At 35.7% G+C, this 24,451-nt stretch overlaps 1 protein-coding gene and 1 pseudogene across 1 annotated transcript in view; both read left to right on the top strand.

Moving 5' to 3' along the window:
- The window catches only part of LOC105619177, a 15,408-nt gene extending 7,968 nt beyond the window's left edge, over positions 1-7,440 (top strand). The window contains exons 3-6 of the mRNA XM_012200707.1: positions 1,257-1,392; positions 3,558-3,691; positions 5,194-5,500; positions 7,355-7,440. Coding sequence (XP_012056097.1) covers positions 1,257-1,392; positions 3,558-3,691; positions 5,194-5,500; positions 7,355-7,440 — 663 coding nt within the window. The remainder of the gene's footprint in view (positions 1-1,256; positions 1,393-3,557; positions 3,692-5,193; positions 5,501-7,354) is intronic.
- Positions 7,441-10,659: 3,219 nt separating this feature from the next.
- On the top strand, positions 10,660-18,978 carry LOC105622476 (annotated as a pseudogene).
- The last annotated feature ends 5,473 nt before the right edge of the window (positions 18,979-24,451 follow it).

The following is a 24,451-nucleotide window of genomic DNA, read 5'->3' as shown; positions in this document are numbered from 1 at the left end:
TTTATTTTACGTTACGTAGTAAGTTTAATTTAGTTAGTACTAAATAAGTATATATAGTATATAAATAATACTATACTACACACATATATATATATATATGTGTGTGTGTGTGTGTGTATGTGTGTGTGTGTGTGTGTGTGTGTGTATGTGTGTGTGTGTGTGTGTGTGTGTGTGTGTGTGTGTGTGTGTATAGAGTTATATTAGTTTTATATAGTACATGTAGTACACTCTAAATTTTTTAAAGTGCACTTTCATTCTAAAGAATAAAAATCAAGGTAATCTTGAAAAAGAGTAATTCAATTTTCAATCTTTAAGAGTGAGATTTCATAAAAATTTTAGAGAGTACAGTTCAATACCGTAAATATATATACAATTTGCGACATTGAATTACAATTTGTACTCTTCAAAGTATTCCTTCTAAATAGATTCTATTTTACGAACGATTCATGGATGCATCGTTTATACTTTATACATTCTTCACAACTCAAGTTGCTTAAAGCGCCGTTAAATATAATTTTATACGCGGTACATATGGTCCAACAGTCCAGTTTTTAATTCTGACCGCGGACATGACAGCTCCGATTACGATCTAATGTCGACTGTTGTGACGAATGTCCGTGCAATGAGATGCGACACGTATCCACAGTCGGATGGAATAGATCATTCTGCATTATTGCACTTGCACGCGCGATTTTTAACATCCAATCGTTCTAACGTTCCGTGCGTCGCATTTTTGCGATACGAATGCCAAGCCGCGGGCGCTTTTCACTGCAATTCGAAACGCAATTCGGACACCTTGCTGCGATATTCATTACTTTTAACATCCCCGATAACGACTCTCGGCAATCGGCAGTCGATGTATGTACAAAAAAAAGAAGAGAGGAAAAAAGCAAGCCCGAGTGCATCGCGAATATTTAACATCGCGAATGGACCGTGGGGAAACGCGAGACGAGGTTCCCGTTTGGGGATCAAACTGGGGCTGGTACCGAATAACCAGGTCGGTCGCATGTCGTGCGATTGGCGGAAGCATTGGTCATTAATGGATTGGACGGATTCCTGTCGTAAGCGCATCCGTTACGTATTCTCGTATGTACACGTACATGCCGTGCATATCCACCCGGGAGAATTCCCGCAGTCCTTGTGTCCCCGATAATCGTGACAACGACGACGACGACGACGACGAAAGACGAGGAAGACCGACGAAGACGTCTTCGTACCGAGGCGCACGATCGTAATGAATTATCCTTATTTCGCAGAAAACGGAGAGCAACGCGACACAGGTCGTGCTGACAAAGTTGGAATTGGAGGCGGCAGGCGCGTACAGCTGCGAAGTATCAGCCGATGCACCTTCCTTCCACACGGCTATAGTTTACGCGGCGATGAACGTCGTCGGTAAGTGTCTCCTGTTCTCCGGTGCTCTTACTGCGTATATACGTTTATAACTTAGGACGCCATCGTCGACTGCGTAAAAAAACACGTAGAGCGTTATTATACCAGTCGGGGCGATTTAACGCGCTTCATCCACTTTACGGTCGAGACTGTCCTGGCGATATCGAGTTTTTGATAAGGGGAATAATAATAAGCGCGCTATTTAAATCGCACTCACGCCGTCGTAAATAAAACTTTTACGATAATTTACTGTAAGATCGACGAACCGAAGCGCTTCGCGAAAAAAAAGAGAAGGGGGGAGGGGAAAGAGAAAAACTGGAGAGATTCCTATGCCTCGCGAGCGACGCGACGCCTTTTGCAATTTACAGGGATTGCGCGTCGAGTAATATATTTTAACAACGTAAACTGCACGTCGCTATTTTCGAGGTTCCTTCATTAAAACCTGGCATCCGATAAATTCTGCCCTAGCAACATTTTGCTGGGACTTCCTTTTCAAATATACCGTAATCTATTCCGATCGTATTACATACGAACGTACTCCCGGAGAAAATTAAATGTCTTTTTTAATTACTCGTGTCTCTCGCGCGCGCGTCACAGCCAGCCGCGGCTCGCAAATGAGGAACAAGAAAATATATACTGTATATAGGAATAAATACATATTTGCGCGGCGCTCGAGAGCTCGCGGAGTTTCGGAGATACGACACAAATCTTCCGCAAGGACGGGACTATTCAATTCTCGCGTCTCGCGCTCGCGTCAGAGAGCGGCGACACTTTTATATTCGTTGCGTTTGCCCCGTTTCGTCGTAAAGGCGCGACGAGGCGCACGAATTTACGTTCCACCATAAAAAGTGAAAAAGTAATATTTTCCGAGCCCCGGGCTGGCGGCGACACGTACAGGTGTCTGCAACGACTTGCGCGTGTGTGCGTTATTGTATACTTGACAACGCGTGCCGATAGCGAAACGGTCGGGGGCACGCGAGCGCGAATCTCTCCGTCTCTATCGTAAGAGAAGAATTTTTCGTACGAGGGACGAGAGTGCGAGAGAAAGGCCGTTTCGCCCCCCTCGTATCGACCAACCATCACCGCCGAAAGTTTCGACTGCGTCGGGCTTTAAGGAACGACGACGTCCGGTCAAGCCCGGTCAAAGCGACAACGTCTCGACTGCACGCAAGCTCATGCGATGCTTGGTCGCCTACGTATCTACAGGGTGGCTGAATCTAAAGAATCATCTTTCAAATTACACTGAAAAAAGAGTGGTAACAGTTATCAAATGTAAACCGAAATAGTTTCAGTCAAATATTAAATATATTCGGTTAACACAATTAAAAATAATTTTATTAAAAAAAAATAGATTTAGTAATTATGACACCAAACGGTTGGTTATATTATTATGTTTGATAAACTTATTAGTCTCTTTTCCTCTCTTTTTAATGCCGAGAGAGATAGCAGGGGGAGAGAGTTTTAAATCTTGCTTGATGCAATCAGACTATCAAATTCATATAAGATTGCAAAGGAAAATTAAATGGGTTTATGACTACAACGAACCTACAACGAACAACACAGAAAGTTCTTGAATCAATTAATGTGAATTATTTATTGTCATAACAAAACAATCAAATAATATAATCAAATACGTTTCGATTTTATTCTCTTAATTCATTTATGGTAATTATCTTTTATATATGTAGAATACGTACACGTATTCTTTGTCTAATGGCATCTTATTATGAAGAAATAACTCGGAAGTTTGGCAACTGAGAATTTTTTTCTTATCGTTTAAATATTTTAGGTCCTATTCCGTAACTCTTAATGACAGTGTCGGTATATTATATTGTCTCGTAGTTGCTGCGTAGTTTTTGTATAAAATCAATGCAATGACATTAATATTGTCGTTAAGAATTAAAGAATAAAGGACTTAATCTCACATGAAATGAGATTTTACTTCAGTTTGGGATATGCAGTTTAAGAATTTATTGTAAACACTTTAATGTGAGAAACTGAAGATTTGTTGAAAGTAGAATAGTTTTCTTTGATATTTTCGAAAGAAAATCTGCTTTCGACACCACGAAATAGTACGTATGCATGGAGGGTGGCTCACTAAGGCCAGAGGCTGGGGTTGCTAAGATCTGGAGCACTCTATATATGTGGAGTATATATTGCCTTCGCAGAATTGCCCTCTGAGATGCCGTCGATACAGGGACTAAAGAGGAAATACCGCGTCGACGATCCGCTACGTTTGAACTGTACATCTGGCCGGAGCAAACCCGCCGCGAATCTCACTTGGTATATCAACGATCGACAGGTATGCTCTAACTGCTAATGATAGTAATGCGCGCGCGGTTAGACGAGAGGATAGACGGACGGAAAGGAATGGGAGAGAAGGATCAGATACCTCTATTTAGTTTATCCCAGCTTTGATCCATTATCCCTGATCAAACGTCAGAGACAAGGGAGCTTATGGGATACGTTCCTCTTCGAGATGTTCCAAAGTTGGAGCGAACAGCATCCGCAGTACGGAAAATAATTTAATATTCCGATTCTCAATTAGTGTATAATATTATAACGTAAATGTCTCTTAATTAAGGCTTGATTGAGACAATGTTCGAAAAATTTTAAATCTTTGTTTATCATCTAAGTAATTAAATCTTTTTCGAGTAATTAATTAAGTAATTAAATTTGCTGTTTTAATAATAAATCAAATTTTTTTTAAACGATAAAATGCTTTAATCCTAGTATATATTTTAAAGTCGTATTTTTACAAAACGTAATAAACGTCGCATTTGCAATGCTCAAAATAGTTTCCTTAATCACCTTACGTCAACGCACCTCTACGTAAATTATTTCACGTACTAGGCACGAACGCATGGTTGTCGGAAAATTGAAATCGCCGTACTACCGAGAATTTATATAACAGCAGCATTAATGACATATGAAGCAGCGCGAATATATTATTTTATCCTTATACCACAATATCAATATTTATTTTATCTCTTAACAAGCTATTATACTATCGTTAACTCATCATGGCCATCAAATAATGAAACCTAATTAACTTTCTAAAATTAAATATATTCGAAATTATTTACTACTATAGCAGAATATATGTACCGCTCTGATATACATATTATGATTATAAATTAATAACCTTTCCACATTATCTATATTACATTTATATGCTATATATATTTACAGAGAATAGACAAAATAATATGAACACTTGGGAAATATACATTTATTTTGCCACTTGTTTTGTTGATAAGAGAGTGGTTCATTATTTTTAATACACATTCTGTCCTTATTGGAATAATCACTCAATGCTTAAATAGTTACCAATAGATAATGTATTATTTTTTAGAACATCTATCAATTGCTATAAATCATTGGAGAAGGAAATTTTCTTCTCATTCTATATTTTCCAAAATTATCCTTTCTCCAAAACTTCTTTCCTGACCAATCGCCTGATTCGAATATTATTTGTAATTTTGAAGAGCAAAGATGAGAAACAGATTTCCTTTTCCAATATCTTTTAAACAATTAGAAGATGTTCTGCGAAAAGGTATAATAACACTGTAGCAGTTATTGTACTATTCGAGTATTTATGACACTATTTCAACAAGAATAGAAACTCTGCATTAAAGATAAATGGTAAACTAAATTCTTATTAATAAAAAGTAGATATTACATTTCTCAAGTGTTCGCATTGTTTTATCTATCTCCCGTATAACTGTAACACATATTTAGAGAAGTTTTGCGTAACTCTATTGACACTAATTTGTATCTTTTTTGTTTCTTTTCTCTCTTCAGCCTCTCAAAGCGCACGTTCGCACGTACAGCCCGCTCGACACGAACGAATCGGAGTGGCAGATTTCGCAAATTGGGCTCCAGTTCCTGGTTTCGCACGATCACTTCGTGAGCGGCAAGCTGAAGATACGTTGCAGTGCGTCGATATACGATATTTATTGGCAGAGCACGGAAGTTAGCGCCGAGGAGGATCGGCCGCGAGTGATACATTACGAGCCTGCCGCGACTATCGTTGGTATCAACTATCTGCAGCCACCGCCAAATTTTCAGACGGGCCAGAAGAAACCTGACGGGCAGGTTGGAGTAAAAGGTAACGTTTCTTCACTTTTTCATGCCGCAATATATTTGCGTTACTTAATTGACTACTCTAAGAGGCACAGAAATAATAATTCCATGATAGTAAAATATCAATTTACGGATAAATTATAAAATGCTAAATACCATGAGAATACGTAAGAATTAAAAATGTGTATGCATATGTATATTATAGAGGAAAACCCCCTATTAGCCCTGAGATAGCAGCGTTTCTGCTAAACTAATAGATGCTATCTATTGGTTCCACCATGAATTTATTGCGTGGATTGAAAACTATTTAGTAGAAAATTCATTATTAGATTATGCCTGTCATTGTCAAAGAAAAGATTTTAGGATTTAGATGTCTTCAAGTTTCATTGAGATGAGCTTTTAAACATTGTTTATTGTTAATAAATAAATATTTGGCAATAAATTCTTCATGTAGTGATAGAATAAGGTCGTACTAATAGAAAAATACGGGATATGTTGAATTGCTTAATTGCAGAAATTAAATTTGATGAGTGTAAAATCATAAGGCGTGGAAATCGTAATATGAGATATCCAGGATATTTCTAATACGAAATAACTCATGCTCTCATGTCATAGTGAAAATCATTGCTAAAGTATAAATGTTATTGTACAATAATAAAAAAAGGACAACCGAAATGAATGTCGAGTATTTACTTCTGCGATGCTTAATTTCAACTAAATCTGAAGACGAATTTTGGATATAATGTATCACGTACTCATTTTTCGCGCACCCTGGCTGTGTTTGTTTGTATTTAAAAAAGAAAATTAAATAAAGTTTTTTGGTTACAATACTGATATACTTTATATTTTAATATCGATTTCTTGAGGCATCTCATATTAGGAGCAGAATTTTTTGACTTTGCGATTTGTTCACTTTTTACATTTCTTTAATTTAAAAAAAAAATGGAATTTGAATTAAATTTTATATAACATTATCTTAAAGTTTATTAAATTTCCTTTAAAATGACCTATTATTTTTTTAAATTCTACCCGTAAACTTCTAGTATTTACCTAAAATGGAACTTGGTATCTCATAATAGGAGCCTTTCCTCTATAATTTTATTTTCTAAAATTTTCAGATTGAATCTCATTCTAAAAAGAAATTTCTCTTAAAGATTGAAAATTGATTTATTCTTTTTTAAGACTGGCTCAATTTTCACTCTTTAGAGATTCTATTCCAAAGAATTTAGAGAATATTACATATATATATTACAATTTATGTTCAATTCAAACATGTCGGGTAAGTATGCCGAGTCTCAGACTCCATTTTCAAAAATTTAACTTGCAATTATTGCTTCTGCTTCTTTTTATTTTGTCGTTATTTCTATTTTTGTTTCTACTTATAAGTAATTGTCGTTTTATATGAGAAATTATTTATGTCTAAAAACTCTATTTAGAGAGAGAGAAACATAATATAATATATGTACACCCCCCCCCCCACACACACATATAATAGAAATAATTACGCCAACTCGATGCATTATTTGTATGTATTCATTATTTCAAGGAGACATAATTCTCTAAATATATTATATTGCTGTCCATTACGTCTTCAATTATTTATCGAAATTCGAGACACTTTGAGAATCTAGACGCGGATTCAATTAGAGAGAGTTCTATTTTTTCGAACTTGAACAATATCCGGCGAACTCGATGAGCTTTTTGACCTCCTTAGGTTTAGGCGTTTACTTTGAAACACAGACGGGGCATTCAGAAAGCTATGCCGTTGAGCCGCAATCTGAATTCCTCCGCTCGCACGACTCAATTCCTTGAGAAAGAAAAAAAAACAAACAAGAAATGGGAGATTGTATTATTAGCATCTCGTTCGATAATTTTTCAGTGCTGGGGTCCTCCACGGTGAGTCTGCGGCCGTCAGCGAGGATCGTTTTGGAATTGTTTGCGCTTCTTCTAATCGTCATTCGTTAAAGGCATATAGTGCATCGTTCGAGAAACGCGCTTTGGAACACTGCATACGTTGACGTGTTTGTAAGAAGAGGAGGAGGAGAAGAAAGAGGAGGAGGAGGAGGAGGAGGAGGAGGAGGAGGAGGAGGAGGACGAAGAAATGGAGGAGAAGAAGAAGGAAGAGACTGGCGGAGAGCTCGAGAGGTGCTTTGTGCGATGATGACGTTTCCTCTATGGGATCGCCTCGGATCACCACGCAGCAGTAATATCCAACCGGAGCGAATACAGGAAGCTCCTTGGGTCACGTCATAGCGATGAAACCTGAAAGGCTTGTTCGAATGGTGGAGGAATGGAAGTGACGGGACGCAACCGATAGTTCGATCGGCTTCGGACGACTAGAAAAGGCCGAAAAAAAAATCGTGTACGAAGGGCGAACTCCAGCGAGATGATTATCCGACGTTCACTCATCCGACGATCAACGAAATGTCCAAAATGCACTACAGCGACGACAGACGCGGCTGGATATATATACTCGGGATATATATTCAGGAGTTATTTTATTATTATTAGACCATGTACTCTTGCTTCCTTCCAGCGGGAATAATATGTTTGCAATGTGTAGGTATACGTATACATACATATAGTACGTTTCGTCGCATCGTATGAGAAGATAGTTTTTTTTTCGTACTTTTATAACTCAGAAGGAGACTATAACGTAGCATGAATGTACGTGCGTATTCCTCAACAGCGTAAAGACAGATATACATGGAATACAAACATATACCCATAAATGCGTATAACACGACAGATATGAATATATAAAATCGCTCGATTATATACACACACACATATATATATATATATATATATATACACATACTTATTCACACAAATACGCATACACACACACACAAACATACATACATACTGCCATACTTTTTCTCTGTACGAATAACTGATAAGTAAAAGTGTTCGAGAAAAATATATATTGCGGCCCGCCTAAGTATTTTACAGTGTGCGAGATGATGTACCTGAATCGGATATTTGCGCGAACTTCTTTTTTGTGTTGCTATTTAGGAACTATGTACTATACGATAAGCGAGAAAAGAAGATGTGCTATATCGAGTTATATATATGATAACGACACAATTTTGTGTATCTCAGTCATTCCATTTCGTATTAAAGCGTAATTAATTTATTAAACGAGGCTGATTTAATTGATGTACAGTACGTCTTATGGAGTTTATTATAAATTCATTAAGTATACTGCCACTGTGTTTCCTTGTGTGCAACCTCTATTTCTTACAATCTCGTAGCAATTCACATTGCATTCTAATACTTTTTTTTTTACATTCACATCATGCAAAAAGAATCTACTGTCTGCGCGTAGATATACCATTCATCAAATATCGGCTAACATCATAAATTATATCGCGCGCAGTTTGCGCTTATCGATATTCGATTCGTTTTTTATCTCAAATGAATTACCGATGAATGTTTTAGTAAAAGTCACGTTAAAACTAAAATATACTATCAATTAAGGCTAAGGCATAAGAATAGAATATCTGAAATATGTATATTGAAATTAAAATAATTTTTCTGATTTTCTTTTTTTATCACATAGCTAAACGTAATTATTCAGATGAGTATAACGGTTTGATTTCTTGAACAATGTATATGTATATTGTGTACATTTATATTAATACTGATATTGATATGAGAATATATTATACTTATGATAAGCATACATGATAATAAGCATAATGTGAATGCAAAACAATTATTCTTATTAAAAAACAAAATTTTATTATATATTAGTTATTCTATTGACGCGTTGCGTCAACAATATAATCTTATTTTCTATACTAAAGCAAATATCTATCCATTTTAAACGATTCAGATCAGTATTAAAACAATGCCGTGATTTAAATAATGCGCAAATGCAAAGAAGAGGGCCGGTAGTCGGCTACTGGTAAAAATGCTTGATTCCCGTGAACATTAAATAAAATATCATTCGACAAAAGCGCGCGTTAATTTGCCCGGCGAATCGAGGAACGCCGCTTTGCAGATTATTATATTTATTTATGCATGACCGCCGTGTGTGTACGCCGTTAGTATGATAACTCAATTATTGTACTTCGTACAATGTTTACCCAGTGTCGTTATGCGAAATATATAACCACACAGGTATTTTTAATACTTGTATATTGTTCGTAATTATATATGCCAGGAAAATTGGATTATTTAAATAACCTAAACCTAAAGTATTAAATTTGTTAATCTTAACATCTTTTTTTTTCTACAAATTTTTTAAAATACATTCATAATTATTCTGTATTAATATCTTAACGATTTTTCAATTTAGATTATAATTTTAATTTTTACAATTATTCGATTTTGTGAATCTCACATTAACCTGTTGAAGTATGATAAATGTTAAATACTTTCAAAATATAATATTTTGATATCACGATTTCTCCAAAAAGAAACATTAATAATTATTTCGGAATTCATCTTTTAAATTTTGCACTACGCAATTCTAGTTGAGATGATTATCTCTGAAATAGCTTTGAAAGTTTTCAATATTCTTCTCTTTTATTTCATAAGGATCTTATTGAACAGTTGAAGTGTTCGTAGAATGCGACGGACAATCTGGAAATGTGATTGTTTATCGTAATATTCTTTTTTTAAGCATAAAAGAAGTTTTTCAAGAGTTTATGAAAATGCAATAGTCGATAACGAAAAGATTGGACTTTGCATTTAATGATTCTCACTGAAACAGTTTTAAAATTTTCTCAAAGTTTTCTATATATGTATATATATATATATATATATATATATATGTGTGTGTGTGTGTGTGTGTGTGTGTGTGTTGTTTTCTATCATTAACAAAAAATAAAATTTAAAATAATAGTGACAAAAAAAATTCAATATTAAAACTATGCACATTAAATAATCTTACGTTGATGCGGAAAATGTGTTTACAGCTGTATATCCTAATAAAATAGCATCAAAAATATCATTTTGGTATCAACAAACTCATGGTATTGCATGGATCGATATTTACCTACAATATTTAGTTTGGATCCTCCATTCTGCTCACGAAAGTGACCACTGTATCTGTTTACAACAATGGGGTATTGTAAACATATTTATTATTTACTACACTAGAGATCCTCTCTCCCATATCGCCTAAGGAAAATTATGCTCAACAAAATATCGCCTCGTTTCCGATCCTCGGATATGGACCACGAGGCTATAGGGGCTGCTGGCAATCGATGGCGCCAGACCGTGGATGTGTGGGCATACGTCAGGCGCTCACGGATATCAGCAAACGAGATACTGCAGTCCAGTACGTACCAGTACGTACGAGTACTCGCACACGAACGAAAGTTCCGTTGCTTGGCGACGGTAAATCGGAGCTGCGTCACATCGGGGATTCGTGAAATGATGAGGGTCGCCGTACAGTCCGAGCGATCCTTCTCTCGGGGTGGCGAACGGTAAAAAGTCGTGCCGCGTGCGTATTTTCTCGCGAGTCGAGTGCCACGTAAAAATTCACGGAAATCCCTTTGGAGGATCGTGTTGATCTGGTAATTCTCGCGTGGCGTTTCTCATGCGCGAGTTTAATCCTTACGTTAAACGCGAACTCGCATACGCGTGAATTTCCGAAATAATTCGACGAGAAACTTGCGCTAACCAATCACTATAGACGCCTGATTAACACGGAAGTTGAATTTCTACAGGTGTTTATCCTTCATGATGTTATCGGTTGTCATGTAATGTTTGACGGTGGATATTATTACAACCGAATACGAATACACATTTGCGCGTTTATCCACCATCTGTATCGCGAATGTTCGCTCTGTAGAGATGTAAAACGATGCGCACCGAGACCAACTTCAACAACCGACAATCTTAATGCAAACACATTAATGCGGGTAATGTATTCCGTATCCGATCTTCCGAGAGAGATTGCTTTCTGCTGGCGTCACTCTTGCGAGTGCGTGCGAATGTATGCGTGCATGGCATTTCGCAAATACCTATCACCCGCGTGAATCCAATAATCGAGTCGCAGTAATACTCTTCGCGTATTTCCACTTTAACCTTTGATTCGATCCAATATTAATATACAAAGAAATAGGTCTCGGTATTTTGTAGAAGTCACGTGGGAGTTGCGACGGTGATAGATCTAGAGTACCACGACTGATGAGAACATCGACCGTTGAGCACCGAACGTACGCGAGAGCTTTGGCGTCGGACCAACAAAAGCGCAAAATATACTCGCCATCGTAGGACGAATTTTCGCGAACTCGTTGGACCTTTGCCCGAGAGATTCCGCCATGGAGTCGCTGTTGGAGGAGGGTGAGTCTTGATCTTGGAGATGTATGCCACTTGCGTACGCACCTGCCGACTTCTCCCTTGAGACTCTCGGCAAATTTGCAAGATGTATCGCGCCAAGCAACTGGACATTGTTAATAAATTCGCATGGAGCTGGCTAATTTCTATGCACGACAAAGCACTACGCTGAATGCATTATTCAACATTTATTTTCAGAATTCACCGTCATCTCCAATTCTCCATAATCTTTATTTATTTAAAGAAATTTAAGTTTGTAACGAAATTGCTCATACAAAGATAAAATATTTTCGATTTCATTTGTTTTCTATATATAAGTCCAGACTAACAAAAATAATTTACAAATAATTTCGTAAATAATATAATATCACTATAAAAATAAGAATTCGAAAAAAGGATATATTCGAATTTATTTCTTAAAATTGTAGCGAAAAATAAAATATTAGACGATCGAATGTGTGTTGATGAAGGCACCACTTAGGTAGGTCTATTTTTTTTAGCTGAACTTCTTGCACAGTTTATTTTTTCTCTTTTTCTCTCCACACTGGAGAAAAAAAAGGGGAAAGGTGACTCATGTAAGAAGCTAAAAAAAAAAACAGGCTCATGCAGGTCTCATCACATTTACGCTTCTGCTTTCGCACGCGCCAAAGAAAACTAGTTGAGCAGATCATCAGCGAAGTGTCGAAGCATATAAAAAAAAAGATGTTCTCGATAAACTACGGTTGCTATAATCAACAGCCAAATTTCGTGTTGGAACTCATCACCTGCATCGTTTCACTTGGCATAGGTAACGCCGAAACCTTTCCAGGAATACATGCTTGGATAAAAATACCGTGGCCGACATTTTTGTCATATCGATAACGAATGGCATCGTTGATTCTTAACGCGAATAAATCGAATTCGCGAACCAGAGAAATAATCGCGCTGTAATTTGTGCCGTGACAGCGATGCAACCACTCTTTGTCCCCTCTTCGTTCATCGGTCGATATGGCGTTTGATTAATTGCGATAATGCTTCTTCCTGACCGCTTTTCTCCCGGCGAAAAAAATCGCTAGAAAAATAAGCCGATGATTCGCGGACGCTCAGAAAGCCGGTCGCCAAGCTGACGCGGGCGAAAGCTCGTGAATATTTATTTCCGATCATCTTCCGGTCGCGACGGCGCAAAAGCGACGAATTACCATCGAGCTAGTGACCGTAAACATCGCACGTATGAATAAGTTACGTTCAATTATTGTGTACACGCGAAATATATGTCGAGCTAATAAAGCGTGCGACATTTCAAGCTGCATTTTGCATGATTGACGCAAAACTCATGTATAAATGTGAAACTAGCATAAAATACGTCAGTAGTGGTTATCGCGATATCCGTTTCATTTCGAGATGCTAAATTCTCGCTTTGACACGTAGAAAAGAGATATCATGTAGGGTTCAAATTTTGTATCAAATTTTTCACAACTAGAATATACTGGCCAAAAATCCCGAATATTTTATCTGTAATTCCCACACACACATGCAAAAATGCATATAGATAGTAAGATTGATCAGAACAGTAACAAATATAATTATTTCACATATAATTATCCATTAATAATACAAATTTAAGTAAGAAGTTAATCAATCGTAGTCGATTATTCTTTTTATACTCAACTGTAAGTCCTGAAATACAAAAGTGTAATAAGCTTTAAGTCCAATTATAGTCGATTATTCTCCTCACATCCGACTGTGATTGATCAATATCTTACGGCTTGCTATACTTATTGTGTTTTGGAACTAATTGATTTTACGGCTTAAGATTTACTACACCTATTGTAAATTTAATCTGGGACTAATACAAAGTAACGCTGCGGAGGAGTCAAAGTAAAATATTTAGAAGATTCCCTGAAGATACTCGAATGCTCATAATTATCTCAGCCTTAGAAAATTCTCCTCGGATGTTCCCGAACGTCTTAAAAAAAAGAACAATGTCTGAGAAAAAGAGGTTGGTAACATCGTGTCGTCTTTAGCCTGATGCTAAATTCATCGTTGACGAAAGAAAACTCGGAATACTAACACGATCCTTTGTACTGCATGTCCCATTTCTGTGAAACGTATCGACTTTCAGTTGCGGGGAATTATTCGCTGTATATGCGCCATCGGAAAGTCGATAATTTTCTCGACGTATCGATACCGCACATCGGTATCGATACGGATGGTAAGATAACGGGCATGGCCATGCAATCGCGAAATCTGCGATCGCAAATACTGACATCGCGAATGTAATATAATAAAACGTGTCATAAACGACTGGTGCCGCAAATCGACGAACACGATTCTCGACTACCTCCTGACGCGTATTCATTACGTGGAAGGTACTGAAACTGGAAAATAACAATCCGAGAAGTTCACACGTTACAACGTTGAAATTACACGCGAGATACGTGCAAGTTACGTTTGAAATAAAAGTTACACGTCCGCACGAGATTACGTTAACTCCGCTTCAGACGACGCGCAAATTCTAGATATGATATGCCGTGCAGCATAGAAGATACATTTGACAAATTAGAATTATTGTCCACACAAAGTACACAAGGCATTTTATTTTTAATATACACTCGTATATAAAGGATTTAATTACTTGTTATCCGTAATACAGATTCCAATTACGCGTGCATTTACATAGATAATCTGACTTCGAAATAGTTAAAAAATAAATAGAAATAGAAACGTAAGAAAGAAATAATTAGTAATCAACTAAATTATTTTTATTCATACATCTCTTTTAAATTATTGTGTGTAAGAAAACGCAAATAATTTATAGCTATAATAGAACAGCATCAAAATAAAAAAAATCGAAGATAAAACACAATTACATAGCATTTTACGAATTATATAATATCTAGTGTGATATCTTCTTCTTCTAAGTCATAAATATATACTTTTAGATTTATTCATTTAAGATCACAAATAGGATTTTATTTCATTTTTTATTCCAGCAGATGTAAATTGTCCAAAACGGGTTTTAGTCACCGGCGGCGTGTCAAAGTCATCGAGTACATCTGTACGGAGATGGAAGATGGAAGCGTGTCCGGCACACGAGCGTGTCTATGTTTCTTCATTATTATGACGCGACACGCGTGGCGCATTCCAAAAGAACGTATTTCGCGTAGGTCTAATTGAATGGCTTAATTCGTCACGGAATGGACGTGTTTCGCCACGTGTTTCGAGTTTATAGAGCCGGGCACAACGACACGACGTGTGTGTTGCGACGACGTGCGCGGGTCTCCGCTCTCTTAATTTAATGCGGCCTCGAATTTTTCACGAACCCCATCCGTGATGAATTATCTCGCAACCGCGTACCTGTGTGAGAGGCCTCTACATCAGCGCTGGCCGTCGTGTGCGGTGCAGTCGGAGACGGATCTTGGTGTCTAATAATATTTGTGTGAATTCTACAATTTCCTGTTCAAGCAAACTTTGTTTGTTGGTCAATTTGTCCGTCTTAAAATATATAGTTCTAAGGACATAATTCTAAACCGAAGCTATACAGTATGTAACGTCACGCATTAAATTGGCAAACAATTTGATAATTCTAAGTACCTTTAAAAACTGTCAAAATGTTTACTTAATATTGTTTAAACGTCGAAAAAAAATCTTTTTTCTACATTGGTTATTGCAATAAATAATATTATACCTCGAGAGTTGAATTTATTAAGGCTCGATTATCTCATATCTAGAAGCTTCATATTGGTGATATAAACAACGATTTTTAATAGCTGAAAAATGTACCAGAAATTATTTTACGTGTAATTTTCTACGTGACATTTCGGATAGATATGTCATGTACAAATAATTCTGGAAATAATGGCAAATTTCTCAATTTGCCCATTTTAGAAGTTTGAAGATTACGAAATTATAATGCTTCAAAATGAAAAGATAAAGATGTATGCAATTAATTTATCATATGTCGTTTATCATCTCTGATGTATGAATTAATATGGTGCTTCGAGACAGCCGAACCTTACAGGAGGAAAATAAAAACATCTCAAAATAAAAGATATTTTTGGAAATTTTTTGGACAAAGAATATATTTTTGGAACAAAGAAAATAAATGGATCTCTTTAAAACCTGAAAGATATATTATTACATATATTTTGAAGTAGGAAAAATTATTTTTAATTTTATATAGGACTTGTATCATATCGAAATACCCTCAAATTGATGTTTCATTATATCGAAAAGCCATGTATAATGATATTGCGAAAATACGGATAATTAATAATATCGCTATATTGGACGTTCAATACCGATATTAAATCATTACAAAAATAATTCCCGCATTTTCATAAAATCTGTGATTATCAAATAATAATAAAATAAAACAAACCTGATTTCGTCTCCTTATCGCGTCTTTAAGATGTCGATTGCTCGCGATTTGTTCGCGTTTGCCGATTGAAGCAACAATGGAACGCGAGCTGATATCATTGAAAACGCACCTCGACAAGATTCGTAATTATTTTTCCAACGCGCTATAATCACATTCGTTCCTTTGGTCACAAATGACGCGGACATTTTGCTATTTATAGGTTTAGGTATTTATTACAAATATTCATTACATTTTAACATCATACACACACGCGCGTGCGTGTGCGCGCATAAAAACACACGCTTTCTTCTTTTCTAATATTTTCTATTTTTCATATTTTTCGATTTTTCCATTTTTTTATAATCGACATGGAAACATGTAATAAAACAAGCGTGACAAAAGATATAAGCGAAGCTTTCAACAAGCTTGGCTTACTGATGTGCGATATAAATCGTGGATACGCAAAGTATCATCCAATGATAGTCTTTATTACTATAATGTATGTAACAAAAATTTTTCATGTATAACATCTCTTCCGAAACATTCGAAATCTGCATATCACAATAAACGAAGCTTTCAACAAGCTTGGCTTACTGATGAGCGATATAAATCGTGGATACACGAAGTATCATCCGATTAGATTTTTATTATTGCAAAGTATGTAAGAAAAATTTGTCATGTTCATCACAATCATCATCTCTTCCGAGACATGCAAAATCTGTATATCACAAAATTGGAATACAAAACAAATTATCATCTACTAATGACAAATTATTATTTAATGATGATCATTTGTTAATAAAAGAACCTTATACTCTATATAAAGGAAAATTTCAATGTAAATTAGACATTGAAGAATTTAAATATTGGTTACGCCAAGATCCAAATGATGATCATTTGTATTATTGTTTAATTTGCAATGAATCTTTTGATGCTTATTTATTTCGCACATTTATTTTCATGCAAATTCCAGAACACATTTAGATATATGTAAAAGCAGATCTATTGAAATAAATAAATCGAACGATAATTCGAATAGGCAAACTAATAAATCATTTATGTTATTTAATGAGCGTAAAAGAGAAGCGGAGATCAGATTTGGCGCATTAATCGCCGATCAAAATATTCCTCATGAAATTGCAGAAGACATTCTTAGTTGGTTTCAACATATAGGAAAAGATCCTATGGTATTGAAAAGCATGAGCATGGATCATACAAAATGTGAAAATATTATTATAAACGTTTTGTGCTCAGTTGAGACGGAACATGTCGTAAATAGAATTCGGAACAGAAAATTTTCCATTTTCATAGAGGAATTGTTTGATATTTGCAATAAGTGGATTCTTTGTTCGATACGTTGACTCAGAAACATTAGATATTTATACACAATTAGTTAAATTAATTGAAATTGATGCTAAAGATTTCAGCGTAGAAAAGTTGTTTCATGCATTTCAATGTGAAATGTCGAAATTACAGATACCATATTATTATTTAACAATATTATTGCCTTATCGTGTGATAGTGCGTCTGTCATGGTAGGAAAATTTTCATCATTTAAAACAAAATTGCAAAGAGTCTGTCCACGTTTATTAACACTTCCATGTTCTTGTTATTCCGCCTTTTTAGCAGCATATGCTGCAACCAACGAAATCCCTATATTTTGCGAGAAATTTTTAAAAAAAGTTAGTACTTACATTAAAAGCAATCACAAGCGTTCGGCTCTTTTTCGTGAATCTTCGAAATGTTTTCAAGAAACAGATCACAAAATTTTAAAATTATACGATGTACGCTGGCTTTATTGCTATTCATATGTAGAAAAATTTCTGAAATCTTGGGATTCAATAAAACTCTTTCTAAATGAAACAGTTGTAAGCGAAAAAACGAAGATTGCAGAATATCTGTTGTTTATAATGTGTAAAGTAGAGACAAAAGCCTATTTTCTTTTTTTAAATATATACTTTACATTTTTTTAATCAATTTAATGCATATTTTCAAGCATCAGAAACACGAATACATGAACTATACATAAAATCTTTAAATTTTCTTTTTGACATCAGTAAACATTTTTTGAAAGATGAACATTTAAAACCTTTTTTTATAGATGTAAAATTCTCCCTAAAAAAGAAAAAAGTCTTAATGAAATTAATTTGGGATCAAGCTGTGAGAAATATTTGAATAAATTAATGCAGCAAGGGCATAAAGACGTAATTACAACTATCAGAGAAAACTGTTTGGTGTTTTATGTGACTGCTGCAGAAAAAATTCGAAAAAGATTACCAGTAAAGAACATATTTTTATCTAAATTAAATGTTTTTAGACCTTCAATAGTTTTGTTCGAAAGTGATAGAGAAACATCTTTCAACGATGTTTCTTTTGTAATCAAAACTATCGGTGGTTTTGATGAAGATTCTTTAAAGAAAGAAATGGATCGCATTGCCATTAGATTTGACAATAGAGGAGAAAGAAAGTCTTTCCAAATTAAATTTTGACAATATGTGGAAAAACATTTTGAAACGTCAGCATCCAAATAATGTTGCAAAATATCCAAACTTAACAAGTGTTCTGAACTGCATACGATCACTTCCAAATTCAAACGCCGATTCAGAGAATACATTCCCTATAATTTCTTTCTTAAAAAATTTGAAAAAAAAACGCAGCGCACTTTCGTCGACTTACATTAAAAATAATTGCGTTTTTAAGTCAGCATTAAAAGCGAGAGGAGATACATATATATAAACATGAAAGTTGAGGAAAAGCATTTGTCTCTTATGGCGAAGAAATTATATCCTGCCAAAAAACATCGTAGTACTTTAAGATTACATGCTGTGGATAGCAATGATATTGTTAGTTCCTCGTCAGTAGATTAAAATTGTATATATTCAATAATTAAAATATTTAAAAATGATCACATTTGAAAAGAACAGGCGTTTAAAAAAAAATCTTGTCTGTTTCTACACTAATTGTAAGAGACAAAAAAATAATTCTGGCAACTTGAGAGCTCCACAATTTAAGTGCACTTGCAACTAGTTTTACAAAGGGATAATAGTGATTAAAATAGAACTGAATACTATATTTTAATAATATTTTACCATATTTTTATAATATTCAGTACCGATATTTAGTTCTTATTACTTTGTTAAACTAGTTGTAATCTAAACTTTAAAGTTGTAAATTTATAGCTGTTAGAACTATTTTTTTTCCTCAGTGAGACAGACACTAGACTCAAATAAGCATATAAAAACACACACGCACACACTCTCAGGGAAATGTAAAAAATAATTTTAAGATTTAAAGATTGATTTTTTTTATTAATGCAATAATTTAAACTTATAATTTTTTTAAACTTATTATTTTCGCTTAAGCGTAATATTGTAACATAAATATATTTTAAATATATTTTTTACATTTTCCTCTTGACGGAAGAAACCACCACCTTCTCGCGGTTTCCGTTGAGCAACGTTATGTACGTTATAAAATAAATTCTACGAAAACAAACATATTGTGAATTTTTTAATAATTAATATTAAAAATCATTGAACAAATTTTCTTATATTACATTTTAAATAATAAAACGTACATAATGGCCAAGAGTGGATATCTTTTATATTTATCTGTAAAAAGTATAGAATAACATGCTGTACTGAATTTTACAGCTTTATTGATTACATAGGAATTTATAGATCGATAAGATCCTGCACATAATCAATAGAAAAAATATCAAGAATGAATATGATACATTATAAATAAAAGAATTATAAATAAAAGAATACAGATTAAACGTAACTCATAATGGATACAAATGATTAAGACATGGGACACATAAATACTACGTTACACGTTTAACCTATATTCGTAATATTTAATGTTTATTCCTGTTCTTAATGTTTCTTTCATTGTGCAATATTTCTTTCGTTAAGCCCAGAACTTTTAAAGTCGCGCGTCGAATCGAATGTGAAGAGAATAATCGACTATGATTAATCTATTTGGATCACGTGGGCTCATAGTTCATAGCTTTTTCTTCTTCTACATTTTGTTTTGGCCCTGGTCTTCATGAATGAGGTAAACTTAGCCAGTCAGAGTCTAATGCACAGTTAAAGTCGGCAAAACTTTGAAAAGTTAACCGGTGCAACACCCAAGTCGAGACGAAACACCACAGTTGTAGCCATGCGCCGCGTGTTGCTGGTTTAACGTCGTTTTCGGGGTGCTCGTCCGCAGCCGTTACGCGTGCGTGTTCAGGTACGACCTCGTACCTGGCGAGCACACCACGGGGTCACTCGGGTTCGCCTAGGCCACGCCGCATTCACCGCTAAACGCGGTCATGCGATTCTAATTGCGTTTTCGAAGGCTAATAGCGAATTACAATTAATTATCATAATTACTGCGTCTTTAGACTTAGTAAGAACGTATTTGATAAATATGGGAAGCGCGTCTTTTCCAGGCGTCTCTTGACCTCTCATCTTGTAACATAAACGTAACACATCGTACGCGAGCTCTGTGCAATACGGGTGAGACCGCCACGCCGTCTGAGTCACAAATGTATATAAATGAGACAAGCAGAATTCACATTTGGGACATAAATGCATACATATTCGAGATTAATACGTAAAATATATTCAGTGTTATATAGGCGTACGATATGAATACAGGATTTGGATTCTAGACAGACGTATTCCGCATCCATAGGGACGCAAGTTATGTGCTCGTTCCACGAGTTCGTCAAGAACAATTCTGCCAGCTTGATGGACGGCGAGAAACTTAACTCAACGTTTCGGAAATAAATATTTAGGTGGCCCGAGCAAACAGCCTTTCAGAGAAATGTATTTTTCGATGAATTATAGAACGCCTGGATAGGGAATAAGGATACTGAGTTAGCACTTATTTTCTAAAACTTGAAATATCATATCTTAAAATTGCATTGGCATTAATCTTTTTTGTACAATTTAAAATATTATTAAGCAGTTAATAAATAATCAAATAAATATAAATTTATTTATAATAAATAGTAATCAAATAATTATATAAATTTATAATAATATATATAAACAAATAATATAAATTTTGTAAAAAGAGAAAGAAAGAGAGACAGATTAGGAGACAAAGGTTTTATTATCTGGCAATTGTTTTTTTTTTTTTTTCATAAATGCAAACTGATAACATCCTATTTACGGAACGAATATCCCTTATAATTGCAACGCGATTGCAGAACTGCGATAAATGACGCGGTTCGATGACAGAAGGTAATGTCGTTATAGCTGGACATAGTAATCTCTGCTATACTCGCGATATCACGAATATGCGAATGCGAACGGCGGACTTGTCGCGAGTGGAATTGCACTCCCTCCGTGATGTTGCAATTACTGATATATCATTGCTAATACAAATTGCATTCCAGTATGAGAGCGTCTCGTAGCGCGGCGCGGCTATGAATTGCGCGGAATCGAAGCTCTTCCTCTACAAGTAGCTATTATTCAGCGCCCACGTCCACATTACGAGTTATCCGTAACGCATCGCCCGACATGTCGCGTGCTTGGCTCGTCCGCGTCATATAAAAAATTCACGGTGCAACGACCGCTATTTTTCAACTAGCCACTGCGACCGCGTATTGTCTAACCACTAAGCGAAACGGAGGAACGGTCGACTGTAAGGTAATCAGCCTTGACGCAAGAGAGAGAATGCAAAACTGATAAAAATTATGGACGCGAGTTGATTGTGTATAAGCACGCGCTTATTTCTACACTGTTATCAATTGTCTTCAACATACCTTAAGATCAGCAAATTACTATCAATGTAAATTATAATTTTGAAACAATTCTTTTGCAAGATTTAATTCGCGATTACTAGAGTAGTTTAATTGCATTTAATTTTTTCCGAAAAAATAATTCGGCGCGCAATTCGAAAGACTACAATATAATATATTAGGTGTGGGGAAAAAGTTCGTGGCGTTTTTCCCGTTAGATGTAACGGGAAAAACGCCACGAACTTTCTCCCACACCTAATATATAGTAATTCAAGACTGAATGATTTAAGCAATGAAGATCCAGCTTTGAGCCGGATTATAGGTATTTTAATTTCTAAGTATTGATCATGTTCTTTTCTAAGATATTAGAAACGCTGTTATGAAGATCACAGCCAATTTCGGCGATCCTGAAGGGATAAATCAGTTTTTCAATGACTTTTCAAAGATTCACAGGACAGTCAGTGCGGTCTAATTTACGCTGCTCGTTCAAAGAACGTTTCTGAAATATTTACAAGGCCCTTGGACATTTTTTTTGCACAGACAATTCAGCATGTTCGTGCTCAAAGGCTTTAGCTGACGCCCAGAGCGATATAGGCGTACTTGTTTCTTATGAGTTCGAGTACCGGACGACTGGATCCCGTTATGTTTTATTAGTGAGAGTAGCAAAGAGCTACTCGCTGGAGCGCTTTGCTGAAATGCACTCAACGGTCTCGTTTAACTGATATTAGACGAAAGGGAAACGCGGGGATTCGGGTTGAACTCAATTTCAGGCCGCAGCAGCGCTGAATACAATCGTATTCATGTATGCACGTATTACAATACAATGTCTCGCAGCGGACGCATTTTATAAAACGGAGAAAAATTCTAATGTATATTAGAATGTTTCCTATGCTTTTTACTCGTCTCTTGTTATCACAATTATGTATGTTATGTGTTTCACATGCATTATAGATTATGCACATAGATCATACATAAATAGAACGCATATAAATCAAAAGACCGGTTGACATATTCGACAAGTTTAATGCGTGATATTACAACGTACCGTCCATGCCAGCGTGCTATAAAATTTTAATGACAAGTTCCCGAGGCTAGTTCCCGGAAATTGATTTTTCCTCAGCGGAAAATTAAATGGCGCACCAAACGCTCGTCGCAATTTTTTAATGTTCAACATTAAATATTTCGGCCGTTAAATTTCTCAAGTAAAATTTCCATTCGATTAAAGTCTGTTTAAGATTAACCAAAGATGAATCTCTGTTGTCTATTTACATTCTTGAAACCCTTGATTTTCTCGGCGGTAAATAGCTTTATAATTACGACTATTTTTGTAATTTTTACTCAGGAGTCGACTCAAGTTTCTTCGAAGAGAACCTGTCCTGCGTAAGAAACGACGAGTTCCATTGCACGAGATCTTATCAAATCATTTTAAAATTGTAGAGTTTAGCGAAGATGGTGCTTGTATCGCGCGAAAATGGCGTATATCTTATCAAGATTTGTCAAAAGGGGGGAGAGAGAAGAAGAAGAAAAGAGAGAACGATTCTTGTGAAAATCATTGGCTGCATTCAGCAAAAAAACAGCTGTAACTGTTATAATTTTTTAAAATATTGATTAATCTTGCCTTTAATTCCTTACTAGATCCAAATGTATAAGATTCTGCGTACAATGGAAGAAATATTAAGAACAGCAATAAATATTAAATATTAGAAAAAGAAAAAATTAAAATAAAGAGTAAATGTAATACATAATGAATATAAATAAATGTAAGATTTTATTTATATCCATTATGTGTTACGTTTTGTAAAATCTAAATACGTCTTATTTATATCCACTGTGCGTTTAACCTCTATTTTTCATTTTTTTTGTTTCTCTATATTTAATATTTAATATTTATTCCTGTTCTTAATATTTCTTCCATTGTGCGCAGGCCTAAACCATTATTAAAGAATCTTCCAACAGTTGAAAAATTGCATGCCTTTTCCGTTGAACGAAGCCATTGTGCTTAACTGCATTACATAAAATTGCAGCGCAAACTATTAACTAACTACGCGCGTAATGTAAGATGTTATATCGTTCGGGTGAGATTGATACGGTATCGCGTGGTGCCTGAAATTGCCCCCGACAAGTTAGTTAACAAAGTTATCGCCACGATTAGCGTACGTACTCGTTAGCGTTTAATGCAGGAGGACCTTGATGAAATCGGGCTCCAAGCGTCGCGGATAATTCGTAGACTCGATTGGAGGAGATACTATGAGATTCAGAGATCCAACGTAGAAGGAGGACAGACGGCTAAAGAGAGAAACAAGCCGTGAAGAGAAGTAAAGGACAGAAAGTAGTTGGAAGAATGAGGAGAGTGAGTGCGTGCGTGACGGACAGACAACGCGACAAAGAGAATGATTCATAACGAGAGAAAGAGAAAGACAGGCGGGAGGATGGGAGGGAGGGAGGGAGGGAGAGGAGACACGCGGGAGAAGTGGGAGGAGAGTGAGAGGAATGTGAAAGAGGAGGACAGCGAATGGAGCATGGACTGCAACGAAGTATCGTTAACCGGCGGGCACACAAGAGAGCCCGTTCTCCAGGCCCCGCTGGTAATCACACGAGTCGGC

Source organism: Atta cephalotes, assembly GCF_000143395.1.
Source record: "Atta cephalotes unplaced genomic scaffold scaffold00002, whole genome shotgun sequence".
In the NCBI taxonomy this organism is placed as follows: Eukaryota; Metazoa; Arthropoda; class Insecta; order Hymenoptera; family Formicidae; genus Atta; species Atta cephalotes.
This window is presented reverse-complemented; position numbering and strand designations above follow the sequence as displayed.